The sequence below is a fragment of the Falco biarmicus genome, chromosome 4 (assembly GCF_023638135.1).
Source record: "Falco biarmicus isolate bFalBia1 chromosome 4, bFalBia1.pri, whole genome shotgun sequence".
NCBI classification, from domain to species: domain Eukaryota; kingdom Metazoa; phylum Chordata; class Aves; order Falconiformes; family Falconidae; genus Falco; species Falco biarmicus.
Window position 1 is genome coordinate 86,599,735 of NC_079291.1, and position 21,005 is coordinate 86,620,739.

Consider the following 21,005-nt stretch of genomic DNA (forward strand, 5'->3'; position numbering starts at 1 on the left):
GCCAAGCAACACAACGCAAAGCTACTTCAAACCGGTATTACCAAGGGAGGTACAGGAGGCATCACTCCGTACAGTCTGAACAAGTTATCCTTGTTAGTGCAGACCACTGTAAACAGATAAATGCACTTAAAGGCACTGCAGATAAACATCATCAGTGATCAGCAGCATTTAATGTCCCAAATATGCTGTTGGTTGGAGCTACCACCATTAGTACATCCAAGAAATTAGAAACATGGCAGTCATTAAATAAAATTACTGTGAAGTGTGCTTTACGGAAAGTAAAGCCTTAATGTTATTATTCTACATGCAGTGCTACAAAATAAGTTTCTTTAAAGAACATGTTACATAAAAGGTCAGAGGCAAGTTTAAATCTCACGTTCCAGTAACTGCACAGATCAGTCCAATTCTTCAAGTAGGAGAATTAATTTTGTTTTCAGACAGGAATATTCTTTGCTGTGTGAGCAGCCCAGTGTTTACAGACACGCAGTAACGGTCTGACTCACCAGCCAGTAGCATCTTTTCCTTTCCTGCACTTTCGTACCCCTGACTACCATGATCTTTGTGGCCTCAGAAATAGCACAAAAAAAAAAGTATCAGATTATAAAGGAAGCCACTTTTGCTTCCACTCATTTCAGTGATTCATAATCTTCCCCCACCCCCCCAAAAAAGAAAGAAAACCCCCAAACCAGATGCTTATTTCCCTATTGTGTCCCCTGTCAGTCATCAGATCAGAAAGTATTTTCTCAGCTATTGCATGTTACAGGAGAAAGGTGGCCCCCTGCCCGCCCACCCTGCGATTTCAGCCTAATTCTACTCAGGCATTTCGGAAGCTCAGACTTTGGATGTTAATTAGCTACGGCGCAGTCCAGCGATCCCTTTGCACGGTATTTATGAACAGCACTGAGAGGGCTCTCTACATTACCTGCATATGACTATTCAACTGGCACCGGCTCTCAGACACACTACACTGCCAAACCTCATTCCAAAAAGTGCATATTCATAGACAGAAACTGGTTTATTGGTTTTCAGGAAAGCTAACTGATGATTCTGCTGATTGCTTGTAAGGAAGGGAACTCCTCATCCTCAATATGCAAAGCTTTATGGGTGACAACGTCCTGCTGAGTTAGTACTTGCTTACACGTTGGGCAGATACAGCAGTCGAGATCAGAGTTGGAGTCCGTCTGCCAAACGTTCTTTTTGTTCTTTTTGGGTTTGTTTGAGCTTTGTTTTTCTTTGATTCTGAAATCATTGTGAGCAGAAAGCAGTTCTTGTTGCTTAACTGTGTCCGGCAACAACACCAACAACTCGTTAAAAATTTTCTTGAAGTTATCTCCAAGCAGTTCTCGGCAACTTTTATAATACTGTGCTGCAGAAATCAGACCCTTCAGTGAAAAGAGAATTGGAATAGTTAGAGGGGGTGGGGTGGGGGAGTGGAAAAATCCCACCGGGACTCACTTTCTCCAGGAGAGGACGGTTTTGGGAACCCAAAGGTTCTTGCCCACTCACCTGTCTGAATTGCCCAGAATGAGTTTTAAATTTATTGAACTTGGACTCATCACTTTGAAGGAATTCTTTAATGGATTGTATTAGCTGAATGTTCCTTTGCTGAAAGTTTTCAGGTATCAAGTACGATCCGTGACAGGATTTTGGCCTGCATTGAAAAGACCAAAAATGCCTCTGACATTGGTTCGTGCTGCACAAAGACGCTGCGGGATACATCTTACATGGCTATTCTCTTCTACAGGATGCGCTCCCTTTCTCCACCCAACTACACATGCAATTACTGTAAGTAGCACACAGCAATCTTGACAGGATGATGAAAAGTGTCCTGTGGGATTACTCTATTGTATTCCAGCTTTACCTAGACAGAATATTTAAAACACAAGCCTAACATAGTCTTGACTAGCTGTTTTGTAAGCTAGTGTCACGAAAGAAAAAAAAAACAACCAAGACATGAGCAACAAAGACCGCACCTGACTAATATAGATGTCTGTATTAAACTTACACAAGTTTTCCCCTCCCCTTTTCCCATACAGTCATCTCTCTAGCCCAGAAGGGCCCTGGCCAGAGACCAACTGCTGGAAAGATCAGACCAATGAAGGCATTTAGAGGTCACCAAGGAAAACACAGTTCAACACCTTGCTTCTGGGACTCAGAATCAATGGAAAGGTTAAGGAATATGTTGAAGCTCCAGATTTTCAAATAAATCTAGAAAAGACAAAAGTCTGAGCTGCCACAGTACGCAGGTTTTCATTTCCTTGGCCTTGTATTCACACAACACTTGTGCTTTTTACACAGCTCGCCTGAATCCAGCCCACAACAGCCAGGGAGCCAACTCCCCAACGGCAACCATCAAGTGGCTGGCCTCTGCGGCAGCACCTGTTTAGAGTAATCCTCCGAGTATTTCATGTGTTGTTTGAAGCCCGTATGACATAACCGCGATGTAAAGTAACTCTTAATTCAAAGGATTTTACTTACTCTTTCAAAGATGTAGTGACAGGTTCAGAGATATTGGTGGATGGAATAACAGCAAAACCTGGAGGGGGTTTACTAACAGGCACCGACAGTCCCGGAGGTGGCGGAGGACTCTTTAATAGCACCACAGTGTTAAAGCCTAAATGGAAGCAGAGAACGGGCAGGAAGTTAGAGCATGTATCTGTGGCACCCACATACCACTCTCTAAAATTAACGCTAGTGGTCTGACGTACTCTCCAGAAGCACTAAGAAGTAGGAGTCAGCAGCACAGACATCACTATATTGGAAAAAACCCCAAAAATTAGAAAGGTAGAATCTATTGCCTTAGCAGTCAGATCAAGAAGCACTTCATAGCGGCTGATGTTACTCTACAGAGAAAGTGCTTTAATTATTAACGTACTTTTTCAATAGAAAACTGTGTTTTAAAAACCCACTCATGATGAAAACCACACTTTTACATTATTAAAGCAAACAGAAATCGCTCCAGAAGTCACAACAGCACTAGACATCACACATTCTAGCATACTCCACCTAGCAGTATCTGCAGAGCAGCACAGAATGAAACAGCTACGCAAGCATCTCCTGATGCGGTACAGACTTTCATTAAAGCCACTGTAAGTCACAGTTTGTTGCTATGTTACTCCAGTTTTACAAGATTACGGCACTGCTAAAAGCAAGGGCGTTAAATCTGTGCAAACACAGAAGGGAAATGACCAAGCGAGCCAACCGACAAGTCCCAGCAGGCACAGGTTGCAGCTAGAGATTCCCTTTGCCTGCAGGGTCTTCCTAACTAGATCTTAAAGCACATATTTGTGTCGGCAGTGACTCATCAGAAAAGCAGCAAAAGGTAAATATCAGCTGCTCATGTGAGCCACCCTCAGAAGGCAGAGACCTGCAGCTGCATGGAGCAGAGGTATCCCAACACAGCCACCGCTTCAGCCATGATTTACAGAGGACATTCAAGCCCACCTACCTCACCCTAACTACCTTTTTCAACTTCAAAGCCTAACCTAGAACGTGGTGGCAGAACTGCTACTCATGTAACAGCCAGAAGGAGCCATTTACACATCTCATCTCCGTGCCACACTTCTCTAAGCTACCTCCCAGCAAAGCTGGCCGTGCCCTGCAGCGCCTACCTGGTGGCGGGGGCATTCTAGCTGATCCTGAGCTCCCAAGAGCTGGGAAGTCTTCCTGAGGTAAAGGGCATTTGTTAGTCACTGTGGGCTTTTTAAGGCCAGGGGGCTCTTTGGGTGTACTACAGATTGCTAATGATTTTTCCGAATGACCATTCATGACAGCTGCGGATCTGTCAGGGGCGTGAAGAGCAGAGGATGCATTTGATGTCTGCTCTGCTTCTGGCAGCTTTTCAGTCGATGACCTGGGGAACGATGTCTCTTGTAACAGGCGTGGGGATGACGGTCTCTGCTTCTCAACCCCCATCTTCTTTTTCTTGCTCACTTTCGTAAAAGTTTGTGAGGTAGAAGCTGCCAGCAAGGACGACACATCAAACATCGTCGGTGCATTTCTGATCTCCTGGGTTGTCAAGCCACTACCGCTGTCTTCATCGTCTGAATGAGAGAGTTTATTGCTCTTCTTATTTCCTTTAGTGCTATTCAAGGAGGGTGGCTTTTTGGCTATCTGGTTTACACAGGGGTTGCTAATGGCTTTGACCACATTTTTGCTGGAACCATTGTTCCATGCAGATGTGATGTTAGTTACTGTTTTATTGTTAGGCCTCATTTTGGACACCAGAGCTGGAAAATCCTCCTCTTGGAAGGCTGTTTTCTTTGCAGTCGCTGTGTACGTCAAAGACATCCCAGAAGAGATGGTGGGTGCTGCAGAGGATGACAAGCTTGGGAAATCTTCTTCTTTAAGCTTAACCACTGCTAGCTGGGCAGAGCTGTAAGAAAGGAAAAGTACATCCCATTATACCAGTGCTGCAGAGGCAGCACAACTCCAACAGGCAGAATAAGCTCCGCACCTGTCTGCATTCTTCCTCAAACTATCCCTTCGGGTGGCACAACTGACCCACTGTTAACAGGATGCAAATGCATTCAAGCTTATAAACCGCGTCTAGATCAGTACCCTCAAAGAAGTCACACTAGCCTTGCTGAGGTATCCGCACTGCCTCAGCACATCTCACCTCGACCAGAGCTGGACACACAGGCACATTTGAGCTGCCACAGCCTGCAAAGACGCTATTCTAATCATCACCAATTTCAGGAGATGATGAATTTTAAAACTCTCAGCATACAGCTTCTTCAAGATAAGCTATCGAGTTAAAGTGGCTGGAACACAAAATCTTGAGAATTCCCCTGAAATCGCACCACCAAAAGATCAAGCCATGAACTGAAGCAACAACCGATGCTGTTCATGCAGGTGACCAGCACAGAAACAGCTCGAGGCAGAAGGGGACCAGGGCAGGGGGGAAGCATTTATAGCTTAAGTGATCTGTAAAATTATTTTCTCCAGACATGCAGAACTTAAGTTTCTAAATCTGCTTTCTCATCGCGGCAGCCTTGCACAAACTTACCCTTGTAGAGGTCCTGCTGCCGAACCAATTGCTGGAAAGTCATCTTGGCTTAAAGCACCATTAGCAGCTGCTTCTTTTGGAATATTGACAAAAAGAGCAAAGAAATGTTTTCAACTAAAATCCATTTATTTCAGGGTAGAAGCTATCACTGAACATGACAGCAGCATTAACAAGTCCTATTTTCAGCAGCTGATGACGTCATTAAGTGTGACATTCCAAAAGAACAATTTAAATCCATGCATCGCTATTTCCTTCCACTACTGCTTTCACCATTATGTCACCGTATACTGGCTGCAGCATACAGGAAATTCATGACAATTAACACGAGCAAAACATTGGTTGAGAAGTACTTTGTGAGGGAACCCTTTAGAGACTGAGATGCCAATACCCCCAGCAATCTGCTCCATGCTTATACCAGGTTAGCCCTCCACAGCCTGCCCAGGGTCAGGATGCTCATCAGAGCCTCAGCGCTCCACAACTGACATATGCTAATGCTGCTTCGTTTGGAAAGCTGCTCCTCCAAGCAGTCCATCACACCTCTGCTGCGCAGATGCCCAAGCTGCTCTGCAATTAGTTCTGCAGTTGGTTTACATCAGAACGTAACTCATTCCCAGTGTAGATGTGCCCTAAAATCCAAATCCTGCGCTGTGGACTGCAGGAGTTCAGGGACAGATTGATAACAGCTTTGACATACATGCAGCAAAAGCTGGGGGAGATAACCTTGCCTGTCACCCCCAAGTGAACTGTACCATTAAGCAGAGCTCTCAGCAGCTCTTGGTTCATCATGAAAGCATATGATCTTTAAGTGGAAATCCTGTTGCAGGAGCAATTAAAACAGTGGAAAATGGATTTGGAGCAACGGTAATGTTAAACACAGTTAAGTCATATTTATTTGACCCAAATTGGACCTGGGTCAAAACAGTTAAAGGTTTGCTTTCATCTTACTGGAAATGTTCTCAAAAAAAGGGGAAATTCAGCTAGAGCATCCCAATAAATCAGTTCTTGCACGTTAGAGTAGGAAATGGCCCATTCTTAGATTATATTGACTTGGATGGAACATCACACATACCGTCATATATTAATTGCATTTGATATTTCTACCCAGCTCCATTTCAAGTATAACCTGCTGCAGGAACCCCAGAGCACATTTCACTGAAAATCCCTGTTGCTGGACTGAGATTCCGAGCAGCCCTATCCATGTCCACCAGATTCCGAGAACAACGCCTGACGACTCCCTCTTTCGCCAGGCTGATCTCCAGCCCCACACTGCCTCCCTGCAGCTGCAGAACGCGCTCAACACTAACCTGCAGTATCATTTGAAGACTTTGGCACACGTTTGGAGCTGAGCACTTCAGAATCCCTCAAGTCGTCCTTTTTACCTCTACTGCTGCTCTCCTCTTTGTCTTCTACCCGTTTTTTCTCTTCTTGCCGTTTAGCTGCTACAGACGCCCTGACTGCTGCTGCAACATCTCTGTCTTCTTCTTCCCTACAGGACAGGACAGATTTTCTCGGTTAAACAGTAAGGATTACTGAGCAGATTTGTCTCGCTCCAGCTCTCACCTCTCCCGTGTCAGCTCCGATGACTGTCCCTGATCTTGTGATGCCACCGGCTGAGAAGGCTAAAACAAACCCACTGCTCCAACACACCCTGGGGCCGGCTGGTGAGACAGGCAACATTCACCCCCTGGATTTGAAAGTTCTACAGGTGGTAATAACAATCCAGGCCCCAGGAGAAACCGGGCTGAACTGGGAGAGACAGTACCAAGGATGCATGGGGACACCTGTCTCTCCCATTCATTTTCAAACGTATGAAATCATACTTGTAGGCCACAGTAATTCTTTGGAACATGGTTTGTCACAAACTCTCAACACATGCACGATCCACATGCGACACCAACATAGAAGTGTTTAGAGATGGACGTTTTCCCCCAGTGAAATCACCAGTAATGAACCGGCTGATCGTCCAGTGAGAAAAAGAAGAAAAATAGATGTGCAGTATGTATAAAGCACTCAGGTCTTGTGTGGATGACGAAACATATAAATGCAAAATTTCATTTCAATACTTAACCCTCTTCTTTTTCCAAAGCACTCAGTCTGGCCACAGAGAGATCTGTTAGTTCAATGAAAAGCATGGTCCTTAGAATAGGAACATCACGATTACCCAGACCAAAAAGTCCATTAAACCTGCAAAGACTTGCCACTTCCTTCAGAACATCCTATTTAGAAAAGTTAGCATAGAAACAGTTGCTGAAATCAATTTAGGATTCTGAGTTCATTTAACCCACAAGTTGCAGATTACACTGTTTGCTTCCTGTGTCAACTCCAGAGAGCTGAAACTTCGCACAAAACAATTTCACTTTGACCAAGCATGTAGTCAGCACACAGGCTTAGACCGAAAGCTAGTTCTACTCTCAACTAAGGGTTCACTACGGTGGCTTCCAAATTTTGTACCAAATTCCTTCCTACTGGTCCACCAAAACAGTGTTAATTGGCAAGTGAAAAACACAACACTAAACAGCAATAAAAATCCACAAAATATTGTGCTACTCACCTCTTGTATCTCCAGCTGCCTCTTCTGTTTTGCTGACTTCCTCGGCCGCTCACTCTGCCTGACCTCCCTTGCCTGTTATACCTGTCAACTTCTTCATAGTCCTCTCCACCTATAACACCTAAACAGGAGGGATGGTTGATCACTCTCAGATATTTCTGTAATCTGGGTATCACACTATGCCTGAAGAAAGCAAAAATATTCTAGTACAAATAAATCTATCTTAATTTATTTCTGATGATTAAGTAGTCTGTATAACCTTCAGGGTTGCTACACTAAAATGTATTTTGCAGTATAAATTCCATGTATTGTAACCTGTGACATGAGGTTTGAGTAATTCTGGTTTTATGCAGAGATCTCTCTACGTACAGTTCCACACGGAAGAGAAGTTCATACGTATGTCGATCTCTGCACCCCTAAGCGGATATGCTGCTCTGGTCTCATGGTCTATACCCATCACCGGTTTCTATTAACTGTAATTACAAGTTGGAGGAAAACCAGCAGTTTTCCTAAAAGTTATATATCACCATTAAATCCACGCATGAGGGGAACACCTGTAGAACAATTTAGGCAGAAAGAGACCTCTGGATGTTGTCTGCTCCATCGCCGCACTCAAAGCGGGGCCAACTCTGAAACTGCTTCAGGTTGCCCAGGGCCCTGTCTGGTCGAGTTCTGGTTACCTTCGAGGACAAACTCCACAACCTCTCAGGGTCCTGTTCTAGGGTTTGCTCGCCCTCCATGTAAAGAATTTCTTCCTGGCTAGGAAATGTTCACCAGGTACTCCTGAAAGTCCTCAGAGCAGTAAGAACGAGTATGTGTCTGCCCACCTCCTTGCCCAGCCACACTTACCCTCACTCCTCCTCTGGTGCCTCGGAGCATAGTTAAACTGAAGGTCTATCTGCCGGTTCTGCCTGGCCTCCGCCCTGTTCTTGCTGTGGCAGGCTGTTTTGTGTGCTTTATAGTCTATTTCCGTGTGGAACGCGTGGGTAAACTGTTCTGTGCTGCACCGTCCCTCTTCACAAAGGAAGTGCTTTTCACGGAAGTGTTCACGAAGGTATTCATAATCACTGGAAAGAGACAAGAGTCTGAGCTGCAACCTTCCCGGCGTATTTTGCTAACAGCATATGGCTACTTTTCCAAGATGAAGAGAAGACGAGCCTAGGCAGTTGATTCTTTCTTTATCCCCAAGCAAGCTTTCCAGCTGAAACCACTTGTGTGCAGTCAACACAGACCTTCATGCATGATCCCAGATGTTAAACTAAACCTACTGGTTGACACTCACCACATCCAGCTGGACATAAGGCATGTATTTAATATAAGAAAATTGACTTTATCTGCTTTGCACATTAATTTTGGAGCAGTAGAGTTGACACACTAGGCAGCTGCAGACACCTGCTGTCATGCAGCAAAATGTACCTTTTAACGTTTAACACTAATGAAGAGAACTTTAAAACATGAACTAGACAGAAAGTGATTACCTCAGCTAGTGGTTTGAGGAACAAGAGAGACTGCAGCCAACCTGCTCATATTCTTGCAGTGTCTTTGAGCACTACTTTCCCCAAAATTCAAAGCAGACCCAAGCAACTTTCCCTCAAAATTTAAGCTACAGAAAAAGGAATAAACTGCTTGCACAAACCTGTAATATTCCTGAGCACCATCGGAGTCACAGAAATGACAAAAATAATGATCTCGTCTTAAGTGTTTCAGTAACTCATCATTATCCAAATAACGCTCATCACAAAATTTACACAAGGGATGCCCACGATGAGATGTGTCATCTGGATCTCCATGGATTCGATGACGGGCAAGGTCCTTACGAGAATACCATTTCCGTTCATAAGTAAAAATCTGAAGAGATATAAACACATGTATTAATTATTGTGGACAGAGGGCAAAATGGAATAAATTGGGTTGTACACAACTTGTTCATTTGTAGGAGTGGAAGATTTGCTTCAGAAAGATGCAATTTGACAATCGACACCTAAAATTTTCAGTGAATAGGAAACAAAATTCAAGTAAAAGATCCAAATTAAATCTAACTTGCATTTCACTCAGCTTGAACATTGGAAACAGATCTAATTCACCTTCTTCCCTTTCACTTTTTTTTTTCTTTCTATTAACGTAATGCAACAAACTTTAAATTATAATCTCTGGTGGGGAAAAAAATCCTAAATATATATGTATGAACATACAGTACTTTGCATACTTGGAACTAAAAAAAAACCCATGTAAACCAGAAGCAAGCTGTTTTACTTCCCTCAGCTAGCAACTACCCCAAGATAGCCACATACAAAGGATACAGTTCAGTGAACAAATTTCGTATTATAAGCCAATCTTCTGTCCCTACTAAGACATAAGTTGTTTTGGTGGGTAGGGTTCTGAAGACTCCAAAAAGGTTAACACAGTCTGGAGAACAGAATAACCTTTATTTTACACCTAGACAGGGACTGTTAACTTGTTCTGGGAAAAGGTTCATCTGGCTTAGCTACAGACTGAAGCTTCTGCAAGTGTAAAAACTTTTTTGCAGTGGGTAATAGTAACATGGAGCTTTTTTCAGTGAAATAAAAGTCTCTGCAATATTCTGAAATTAAAAGCCAACAAGTTCTACTATGATTCATGAATACTCTGGGACAGACAATGACAAACAAGTCCCCTTCGTGCTAGCTACTGCAGCTGACCATGGAAACACGTCTTCACCAGAGCTCAAAGGACACTGCAACCAAAAGAAGCGGTCTTTCCCTCCTCTGACCATTTCCCTTGCATTAGCTCTAGCGATTCCACAACCACAGGAAAGAGTCAAACCAGTTCACTGAAAGCTAACCCTGCAAAAAAAAAAACCCAAACCAAAACCAACCCCAAATCAATGTATTAGCATTCATTCAGATCAACCTGATCACTTCTGCAGCCTGTCCCTTTTGGCAGTAAGCTACAGTTCAGTTGGCACAAACCAACTGTGGCGCCACAGAAGAAATGCGTTTCTCTGATTTGATATTTAATTGGTTTCAGAGTAAACACACACACATACAAAACCATGTGTAATGAGTTCTAAAAATATGCGTTCATGCATTAAATTCCCTCCTACAACAGTAAGGAATGCTGACAACTATTAGACACAGGGGTTCACAGTCCCAGAGTTCATTTAACAGTAGCTGCTAATTTTGTCCGATGTACAATTTGGAAATACAAAACCCACTCTAGCTCTAGGGAAGGGTGGAATTCTGACTTTCAAACCATGAAAAAACATCACCTAACACCAGCCCTTAAGTGAAAACTTGGGTGAGATTAAAAGAAATAATAAAGGATGAGGATGGTGATGCTAAATAGTTTTGAGCTTACTACACATCACCTTTTCAGACACAGACAACTCAGCTTTCCAGTAACTTTTTAATCTTTAGTAGGTTGTAAAATACATTTTAAAACAGCCCCATGTCACATCCTACGCGTGTACATCAAACACAGCAGACTTCAATTGCAGGCAACAGTAAGTTTCATTTTCCAATCAAGTCAACAAGATACAGGAAATTTGCTCTGAACAAATAAACAAGATAATGAAATATAATTATATTTCATTAAACGAGCAAGATAGATTATCATCCTGTACATGAACCAACTGTATATGCTACGTTGACTCTAATCTGAGAAATATATGCATCACTCCATGATGCATTCTGCTTTCTGAGCTGGCACCAAATATTTTCTTAAGTTACAGTTTTAGCTTGTGAAGTCATTACGAGTATAAGTCTTAATAGACATCAAATTTCTACCCTTACAGTTGTAACAAAGTCTGCCTGTGGCTCAGGATTAACTGGCTATCAGTTAGGGTTTGACATTCACACATGCTGCGGCAAAGCAGCTAACATTAGAAGGTTATTAATATGGTTGGGTTTAATTTTAAAATGTAATCCACCGAGAACCTCCAGGCCTTCTTCATTAATCAGTTTATGGAAGAAGAGAGATTTAAAACAAAGGAACTGGCCTCAGTCCTCTGGCAGACAGAGGAAACTTAAAAAAATGAATCAGTGCTGTTCAGCTACCCTCTTCTTCCAACCTCCCCAGGTACTCTGGTAGGTCACGCAAGGAAGCACCTCTCCTTCCCACACATTAAAACATAGAACTAGCTCACCTTTAAGTGTTTAACACAGAGTTTGCAACAGAAGAGTTCATGCTGCTTCCTCATGTGCTGTTCCAGGTCTGCAAAGGTGTTGAATGGCTTCAGATCTGGACACAAAGAGCATTCATGCTGCAGCAGCTTCCTAAAGAACAAGAAAGATTTCCTAAAAATTATCTGATTTCCTCTCACGAACCCAATACCGTTACCAAAAAACAAATCAGTGGCAGAAGGCTGCATTTTTATAGCTCCTCCAGCAATGTGTAATGAGGTTAGCGTCCTGCTTATTCCAAGAATACTTTGTCTTATGTCAGGAACAGAACAAAACCGAATTATGCAAAGACTTCAGCTGTAAGATCTGAACAGTCACAGTGGTAGTAATACACTGCCACTATAAAATTCAGAGTGGACTGTAACACACCCATGCAACAAACCCCTTGCTTATTGAAGATTCAGCTGGTATCTGCAACATTCACTTCCAATTTAATTACACTTTCTACTGTCGGAAACTGAAGAATACAGTGGGGAGAGAAAGAACTGGAATAGAAAAGGAGGAGGGGAAAAAAAAAGAACAACCCAACCGAAAACCCACAAGGTTCCCCCCCCCCCCCCCAAAAAAAAAAAAAAGAGCTGAAAGAGCACTAGTCTCAGTGGGAGACCCCATTCCCTCACACTTGATTGTTGCTCATGGAACTGTAATCTCAGCAACTCTCCAGAAATCGTATCATCAAAAGCAATTCCCAGACCTAGTGTGTAATTAATCAGAACATGCTTCCAACCGATTCTGCTCCCTAAACCCATTGCCCAATTCCATCAATATGAAGTCATGCAAAACTGTAAATGTATCAGCAAAGCTACACTCTTAGCCCAAATCAGGCTGGATAAAAAGCACAATTCTCCAAGGAAAAGGTACTGCTATCTGCATGGTTTCATGTTTTTTCACTTTTTTTTCGTTTTAAGTGCTTTTAATTATCTTAAAGCGTCCCAATTAAGCACATTATGAAAAATATTTTCAGAACATGATGCTGATGCCACATTCTTTTACCCTGCATTGTTTTTTTTACTTCATTTTCTCTCCCATTTAGAATTAAGGTCTTTGTAGGCAGACAAGGTTGCTCTTCTTTTCACACAATATTTGGTACGATTGGTTTTGATTAGTCCTTATGCAGCACAGCAATAAATACAATTATAATAGTAATTCAGTCTTTACCAATTTCCACAGTGGCCACACAAGGAACCAAAAGCCTTCCAGCAAGCCCGCTGTTGCTAAAGAAGCAAAAAGCAACTTGTATTGACAGAGCAACACTTTTGGGTTATGTGTCCGTGAATCTAACACTCCAGCCTCGAGGAGCTGCTCCCTTTGTCAGCCGTGGTACTGAGCGCTCACACCAGCCGCGCTGCTCCTGCCTCTCACCCTACCAATGCCACCTGCACCGCGCGATGACTAATGGACGCAGAAAACCACACTGTTCTATTAAAGCACGCATTTCCTGCCACACAACGCAGATAAGAACAACCTGCTTTAGGGGCATGTTCCAGAAAGGATTCCAGTACTTACCTGTACAGTGCATAAACATCTCCATCCGTAAAATAAATGTCGTATTTCTTCTCATGCTGCAACTGGTTAAGTGCTATTGTTGAGAAAGATGTAAGCTTCCGTCCGAAGACAACCTGCAGGCAACACAACATAAGAATCAGCAAAAGCACACTCAGGCTGCACAGTCCTTGGGATTCCAGCTAAACTCCTCAACACAAATTTTGCCAGGGAACTCACCATAGCCTGAAGCTTGGATTGTACCAGCCCCAGCTGCTCATCACCACCCCCACCCACTCCCGGTTACTGCCCGCCCAACTGTCAGCAATGCCACTGTGACTTCTTATCAGCTTCCAACAAGTGAGCCAGCTCAGATGAAGGTGGATTGGACTAGCCTGGTCTTTGGATTTTGAACTAGATTAGGAAACTCTTTTATGGTATGTTTTGCTACCACAGCTGTGCTGAGAGTAAATACTCCCAGCCAATTCAACCTCTTCTGCAGCAAACGCCGGTCATGCACTTGGCTCCCTCCTAACTCCTGGTAGATCACACAGAAACCTACAGTCTGTAAGCAAAAAGCAACATTAGTCAAGAGTCTGACTGGGAAACCACTGTTTCTTCTCTCCTTAACTACCAGGAAAGCAAGAAACATGATGCTACATCGTCTCCCAAATGATGTGTACCACATACCCCTTCTAAGGGAACCTGCTTGCTCACAGCTGCTGCCGCTGACCACCTGGCAGCTTGGGTCTCATGCTGCAGCCGTTCACGTTATCACATCCTTCCTCAGGAGCCACCTACCACCGCTCTGCTCCAGCACGTGTTCCCCATCTGGGAACTGCTGGGGTAGCAGCAACATTTGTGAAACAGCTGGAGTCACCTGCACCAGCCGAGAAAGGCTGAGACACAAATATAGTAAGTGTCTTTCAGTTCTTACAGTAACCATTATAAATCCAGAAATACAACCTTAATAAAAGCATTCAATTATACAATACACATGTAGTTTAGTCTTGTTCAATCACTCCTCTACCCTTGTTGGGGTGAAATACCATGGAACAAGTCTTTTGTCTGGTTTTGTGGGGTTTTTTAAAGCTTTCTTTACAGTTGTGCTACTTTTAAGTTAACCAAAACAAAAAATGCACTCAACTTGCTGAAATAGCAAGCTTAACAATAAAGAGAACACAAGTTTAAGTTTCAGTGAAATCATATTGACATTTAATTTCAGCCAGAGTGAGTTTTAAAGAAGAGGAACGGATTGCTGAAAAGTAGATTTTATCACAGGAGTCTGATCTTGGAACTGCTGTAGAAAATTACATCAATCTCACACACACACACACGATGAGTACACCAACAATCCTCGGAGCCTGGTCCAAGTATACGTCACGGTTAGTTTACAGGTCAACAAGTAATCCTTCCTAACTCCACTGCGACAATTATGCATCACTGAAAGCATGTACTACCAGAACAAGTATATCCTGCTTTCTCCTCCGTCATGCCCTGGGCTGCCACTCATCTTTATAGTTACATTTCCTTTGGATGTTCTGCTGTGACACTGACCGGTTCAGTCTACGCTACTCTGTTCGACACCAGCTGAGATTTGGTAGTGTCACACTTGCCTCTGCTAATTCCACACACGCTATGCAAATCAAGAGGCCAGGTTTATGTCCTACATATAAGTTCAGTTCATTCAGTGGCAGTTTTGATGTGATTTATGCACCCTGGTATCTTTTTTTCTTTCCTTGGGGCAGACGGGTGAACAGACAGAACAGTATTGTAGTGGCACTTGGGGGGGGGGGGGGAAGCACAGCCATTAAAAATGACCTCTCAGTCAATTATGATAAAAGGATCATTTTAAACAGTTAATAAAGGAGGGAGAAAGATGGCTGAACGAACCAAAGTTCAAGCTGCATAATAAAGCACTATTACACAATTTAAAAGCTCTTGAGATTAACGGTCCATCTGTGACCCTAAGACAAGCAAGTTTAAGGATGAAGAGCAACATCTCAGCTTGCTTCTTCCTAAGATGAGACAAGTGGCACAGCAGCTCCCCAGAGGATGATCAGAGATAAAATTACTTTCACAGAGTATCTTTCTGTACACAGAGGCTACTCATGTGCCAGTAAGCTCAGTCTAAACACCACAGCAACCCTTCTGGCCTCTACAGGGTCTGAGGATCTCCAGCACACAACCAGAGATCTTAAGTCCCTCAAATCACATGAGCAACAAGAAAAGCAGCCAAAGCAAACAGTTTAGTTGGGGTGGGCAGGGAGGGCTTTCCTTTCGCCAAGGGGAGAGCCCCCTCCTATCTGTTTTATTTCATTTCCTAAACCATCACAGTATATTTCATTCTGTGCTAGTACCAATTCTTTTACTTGTAAAAAGTTTGGTTTTCTCTGCATCAGTTCCGCCAAACAAATTCATGTACGAAGAGTAGTTTTTACAAATATCCTTCAGCAGCCTTGCTTCACGCAGCTCACACCGCACTGAACCCTGGCTCCATCCACACAGCCCAGCCACCACAGCAGCTTCCCCCGACCTCTGCCACAGGGCCCCGTGCTGTCGCACCAGCGGGCCGCAAGAAGAACAGAAATCCATCAGAAAAGTTATAACTGAGGGGAAATTACTTTTTACGCATATGCCCAACAGACAGCTCACGCTAACAGGAACGGGAGGCCAATGCAGTGCAGGGTGCTGTCACGCAAGGCACGAGCGAGCCCTGAAAGAATACAAAATATGTTCTCCCCCATGCTTAAAATGAAGTCAGGAATCCGGCAGGACGATAGAGTCATCCGAGATCACGTAATACTCTGGAGAACAAGCCCCGCTGATGTAACAAACAAACAAACAAAAAAATATTCCCTTTAAATTCTATTTCCTTCTTATTTTGTTTCCAATATGCCTCTTGCCTCCTCTGACCAACCGTCGCGCCACCGGGAGGGAAGCTGAGGGCAGATAACCCCGGAGAGCTGCCGGGGGGGTCCGTCCCCCTCCCCCACGGAGAGCTGCCGGCCGGGAGGGCCCGTCCCCCCCGCGGCTCCACTCAGCAGATTCCACGAGCTGCTCCGCGGCCCGACCCTGCCCCGGCCCAGCCCCAGGCCTCCCCGCCCCGCGGCCCCGCTCCCCACGGCTGCCGGCCCCGGCCCAGCCCCGTCGGCCGCTGACAGAGCCCGGTCCCGGGCGGGGGCAGCGCCCCGGGCTCGCCGGGTGCGGGGGCCCGGTCCCGGCCTCACCTGGCCCAGCTCCTCCCGGCACACCGCGCAGTAACGCACGCCGCACAGCGCCCGCATCCGCACCGAGCAGCGGTAGCAGATGGGGTGGTCGCAGCGGCCCAGCGCCACCACCTCCAGCTCCCCGCAGCACAGCACGCACGACCCGTCCGCGGGGCCCGCCGCCGCGCCGGAGGCCGAGGCGGCCATGGCGGCGCCGACCCGCCGCGGCCTAGGCCCCGCACCACCTAGCAACCGCCCGCACCATCGAGAGGCGGCCTAGAGCGCCGCCCGGCCCGCCGCGCGACTCTCCGCCCGGCTCCTGACCATAGAGACCCGCCCTCGCGGCTACCCGGCGTCGCGCCGGTCTGGCTGACCGACCACCGAGTTTCTGCCTAGAGCGGTGCCTCACTCCCCTAATCACCCCCCCCACGGCCGCTAGAGCGCCACTCCTCCTGACGTCACCCCCGCGGCCTCCAGCGCCCGACCGTCGAAAAACAGCCCAGAGCGCCCACCGCCCCGCGCCGCGCCGCGCCGCGCTAGCCTTCCCCTTGCAGGCCGCTGGCCATGGAGAAGCGCTGCTCGAAGCGCCTCCGCGGCAGAGCCCCTCTAGCTGCCTCTCGCTCGTCTTGCCTCAGGTGGCGGCGGCCCGCGGGAGCCATTTGGCGGCCCCGTGCCCGGTGGCAACCGACCCGGCCCAGTGCGGGGCGGCTGCGGCTTGTGCTGTGTCACCTCAGGGCCTGCCCCCGGGGCAGCGGGAGCCCCCGGGTGTGGGAAGATGAGGGACCCAGGCCACTACCCCAGCACCCCCAGCTGTGGGGAGATGGGGGGCCCAGGCCGCTACCCCCGCACCCCCAGCTGTGGGGAGATGGGGGGCCCTGGCCACTACCCCTGCACCCCTAGCTGTGGGGAGATGGGGGGCCCAGGCCACTACCCCTGCACCCCCGGCTGTGGAGTGAGTAGCCCCCCCAGGACCATTCCTGGCACCCTTGGGCGCTGCCGCACACCATTCAGCCCCACAGTGGGGGCTCTGAGGCCACACAGCACAGGCTCTCCCCTGAACAGGGTGTTCTGGCCGCTGCGTGTGCAGTGGGGTTGGTGTCTCGCAGATGTGGCAGCGCCGTGACCTGCCATCTGTGGACGTGGCGGGATGGTGATACATGTGGGAATCTTTCGGGGCAAACACCCACCCTGACGGTGCAAACAGCCCCGCAATGGGTGTATCGGACCCACCGCTCTGCCTCTTGATCTGATTTTATAACGCAACTGTCTGGTAGCCTGTGTAAACTAGGTGTGATAGGGGTGGGGGGCGGGGGAAGCATACTTGAAATGCTGTGGAAAATAGGATGTCGCACCCATTAAAACAGCACCACAAATGGGCTCTGTCAGCATTGGTACGTTAAGAGCACAGTCTGTTAGAGAAGTCTCTGTGCTACAGGTCATGATTCACGCTTTCAGTATCAGAGCATGTGACAGCTGTCCGGGGTTTCAGAGTGAGTTAGGCAAAGTAGAGTTAATCATTGATATGCCTGGTTGGCTGGCAAAGAAATGTGTGTTCCCACACTTGCTTTGCAGGCTGATTTAGTATTTTAGAGGTCTGTGTGTTGCTGGGGCTCGGAGATGAGAATTGTAGCTCCTTAAACAGAAGAGGGTGCTCCAGGAGCATGGAGAGCAGCGTTAATGCCGGCTCGGCAGCCATGTACCTCTGGAAGAAAAAAAGAATAAAAGCTTGTCTGGGGACAGCACAGGGGAAGAGACGGAAAGATTTTCAAAATTTAGGATCTTCTGCCTTTTTTTTCTCCCAGATTCTCACTAAATGACCGATGTGGGGTCGCTTCCCTTTCCACGTGTGAAAAATCAGAGCAGATCCCTGGTCAAACATAGAACTTCTGCTTCTAGATCTACCCAAAAAGTCTCAAGAAAGCCCAAGATCTTGGCATGAGGTGCTCATTCCGCCACATCATCATATGTGTCACCAGATGAGTGGCACGTCACTCCACTTGGCAAACATTCCTGGAGTCCTGTCCCCTGAGTCAAGAGCTTCCATCTGTTCCAGAAATGACAAAATGGCTCAGTTTTTCATGGGTGTCTCCAGTGACCTGTAGAGCTGGTATAAGAGGATGATCGAAAAATGATTCTGGGACACACCATCCTCAGTGAAGCAGGTCAGTGCTCAGGTTACTCATTGGCATAATATGATAACCCTTAAAGGCAAAACATCTCAAAACAAATTAAATTTTCTAGGAAGGAAAATGGAGACAAACCACATTAATTTACACATTAAAACATACAGTAAATTCCTAGGATCTACTCGTGTGCATCACGGCTAGGTGGAAGATCAGATGAGCAGCATCCTTATCATTCAGATTGCTTTCTTTTCACTGAATTCCTTGTCATTTGAGTTAAAGATGCTCTTGTTTTCTTTGAGGCATAAGTGATCATTTTAAAACAGAGGGGCATATAAAACATAGCAAGTTAATTAAAATGTATCATGGTGTTATCTTGTCCAACATAAACATCTGTGCCATAAAATAAATTAAATAATAGGTTTGATAAGAATTTTGGAAAACAGATAAATGAAGTATTTCAATGTTTTGGATCATCGGCTGCAACAGGTAATATTTGCTTTCTTCTGAAGAGACCCGTGTATCATACTTCAAAGCAGAGTAGATAATACATGTCTTTCTGGTAATCAACATTAAAGTGTGTTTGGGTGGGGCTCTATTAAATAATTAGGAATGACTGAGGATGTTGGCTGTAATTATTTCAGGAAATGTTCCCCCCCTCCCCGAATTAATGATACTGTTGAAAATGTTTTTTTGTCAAAACTGCATCACACAATTTTGGAGAGCAATTAGCATGAAATGAGATGGAGGCTGCTGACAGTAATGTGCTGTCTTAAGTGTCACTCGTCTGTGAAATTACGCAAGTACCCCAGTGCTATGGCCAAGCATAGGGTAATAAATATACCTGCATAATTAGGCTCAAAAATGACATTACTCATCACAAGGAACGTGGTGACAAAGTGACCGGGCAGAACCGGAGTTTGTACTTTTCAGATTTCAGTTGTGCAGGTGGGAGCTGGCCGGTGACACCGCTTTCTCCCCACCCGGGAGCACTGAGGACCTGATCCTGCAAAGCGTGTTTGTACCAACATGCTTTTCCCACCAGCAGCATGCGTGGTGTTCCAGGTGAAAGGAAGCACTGGCTGTCTTCCAGGGTGCTGTAGGCAGGCAGGATCGCTGGCAGCTCGTCAGCTGGGGCATTTTCTGCTTCTCAGATGGTATTTGCTATAATTGGTGTCTGAAGGGGAAAACCTTCAGCAGGTTTCGTGTCCTTTCATGGTGCAGCTAAACTTCCATCAGCAGTGAAAGCTCACAGCAGTCAGATTTCTCACTTTCACAGAGTTGTCAATTTTAAACTAGATCCAGGAAATTTATTTGGAACAAAACCCGGGTAAGGTTATCAATCCTTCCAGTTGCAGGCTGGGAGGCCCAATCCAGCCCTGTCCTCTACCAGCAGCCATATGACAACCCAAACCGGCCCAGATCCCCAGCTCTGGCACACCACTGAGGCAGCCTTCGGCAAAGGTTGGATTTCCTTAACTCCTGCCTCTTGTTCTTGCTACCCCCACTAGCGGGTCTGAACAGCCACGTTCCGCAGTCTGCAGCTCTGTCTATAACACTGCAATTCCAGTGATGTGCCAGGTCTTTCCACAGGTGTAAAATGCCAAAAAACCACCATCCCTCTGTGCCATTTCGATATCATTGCACAAGCTACTCCTGCTTCCCTCATGTCTGCACCTTCCACAAGCAGAACAAAGAAGTGCTAAAAAGCCAATATTCAAACTATTCACCAAAGACTGTTTTCAACTCATCGTCATTCTGAAAAATCATCCTGCTGGTGTATGTGAGTCATGCGTTTAGATTAATTTATTTTGCAGTGCAAAGAGGTTTTTATAATACTCTTTCAATGGATTGAATCATTCATTGCTGATGACTTAAGGATGCTGTTTTATTTCTCTAGTGATTGTAAATGGAAGCTCGGTCTTAGCACCGTGACCCCAAAACATAAAGAAATATGATCATATATAATTAACTAGGCTCCAGTGCGTATTGTAAATATCTTGGTTGGTACTTAGTTCTACGTGTTGTCAGACAGGAAATGTGTTCTTCCCAAGATAAAGGGTTAATATTGATGCTAGGGATAGTTAATTTCCATATTTACTTGCTAAATATCACATAATAACAGAAGAAAAAGGCACTTTTTAAGTCATTTAACCAGTAATAAATATACTTTGGAATAATTGATAACTGCAGATGAGCACAACAAATCCATTTCACTCAGAAGAGCAACAGATCAAATATTTATAGTTCAGCACTAAAATATTGTCAAAGTGTAGAGCTAAAGGTTATGCCTTAGATTAATTTCATGTTCACAGCTTGATGCGGATGCGGTTCATTTGCAGCCAAGATACTTCGTGCGTAATAGTGAGATTTGCTTTCATTTGACAAAGTTTCTGTTAAAAGTGATAATTTTCTCAGGGCTTCTTTTTTTTCGTGTAAGTCTCAGATCGCCTCTTATTAGCAGTGGCTTCACAC

The 21,005-nt window shown here is 45.4% G+C and overlaps 1 protein-coding gene and 1 long non-coding RNA gene across 3 annotated transcripts; one reads left to right on the forward strand and one right to left on the reverse strand.

Moving 5' to 3' along the window:
* Nucleotides 1–996: 996 nt before the first annotated feature.
* On the reverse strand, nucleotides 997–16,713 carry ZNF598 (zinc finger protein 598, E3 ubiquitin ligase). Of its 2 annotated transcripts, none has more exons than XM_056334410.1 (12): nucleotides 16,429–16,713; nucleotides 13,223–13,335; nucleotides 11,680–11,809; nucleotides 9,193–9,404; nucleotides 8,406–8,623; nucleotides 7,560–7,677; nucleotides 6,313–6,494; nucleotides 5,009–5,078; nucleotides 3,612–4,375; nucleotides 2,479–2,614; nucleotides 1,507–1,651; nucleotides 997–1,382 (listed from the first exon to the last, which is right to left on the reverse strand). In XM_056334410.1, exons 1-12 carry the CDS (start codon nucleotides 16,612–16,614, stop codon nucleotides 1,035–1,037), a joined length of 2,622 nt encoding a protein of 873 aa, XP_056190385.1. In that variant the 5' UTR covers nucleotides 16,615–16,713; the 3' UTR covers nucleotides 997–1,034. The 2 variants fall into 2 exon arrangements, with proteins under 2 accessions (XP_056190385.1, XP_056190384.1); XM_056334409.1 differs by having other exon boundaries at nucleotides 5,009–5,081; nucleotides 16,429–16,711.
* Nucleotides 16,714–16,934: 221 nt separating this feature from the next.
* LOC130148182 (uncharacterized) lies at nucleotides 16,935–19,140 on the forward strand. The gene is made up of 3 exons (XR_008821490.1): nucleotides 16,935–17,104; nucleotides 17,166–17,359; nucleotides 18,210–19,140. It is a non-coding gene; the product is annotated as an uncharacterized LOC130148182 (long non-coding RNA).
* Nucleotides 19,141–21,005: the final 1,865 nt, after the last annotated feature.

Bases quoted from the DNA above. Each gene is read 5' to 3' on its own strand.
- ZNF598 (XM_056334409.1), bottom strand. From the start codon at position 16,614: ATGGCCGCCTCGGCCTCCGGCGCGGCGGCGGGCCCCGCGGACGGGTCG. The intron at 13,336-16,428 runs GTGAGGCCGGGA...TGTTGCCTGCAG, and splicing joins GCCGGGAGGAGCTGGGCCAG to GTTGTCTTCGGACGGAAGCT. The intron at 6,495-7,559 runs GTGAGTAGCACA...CCTGTCCTGTAG, and splicing joins GGCAGCTGGAGATACAAGAG to GGAAGAAGAAGACAGAGATG.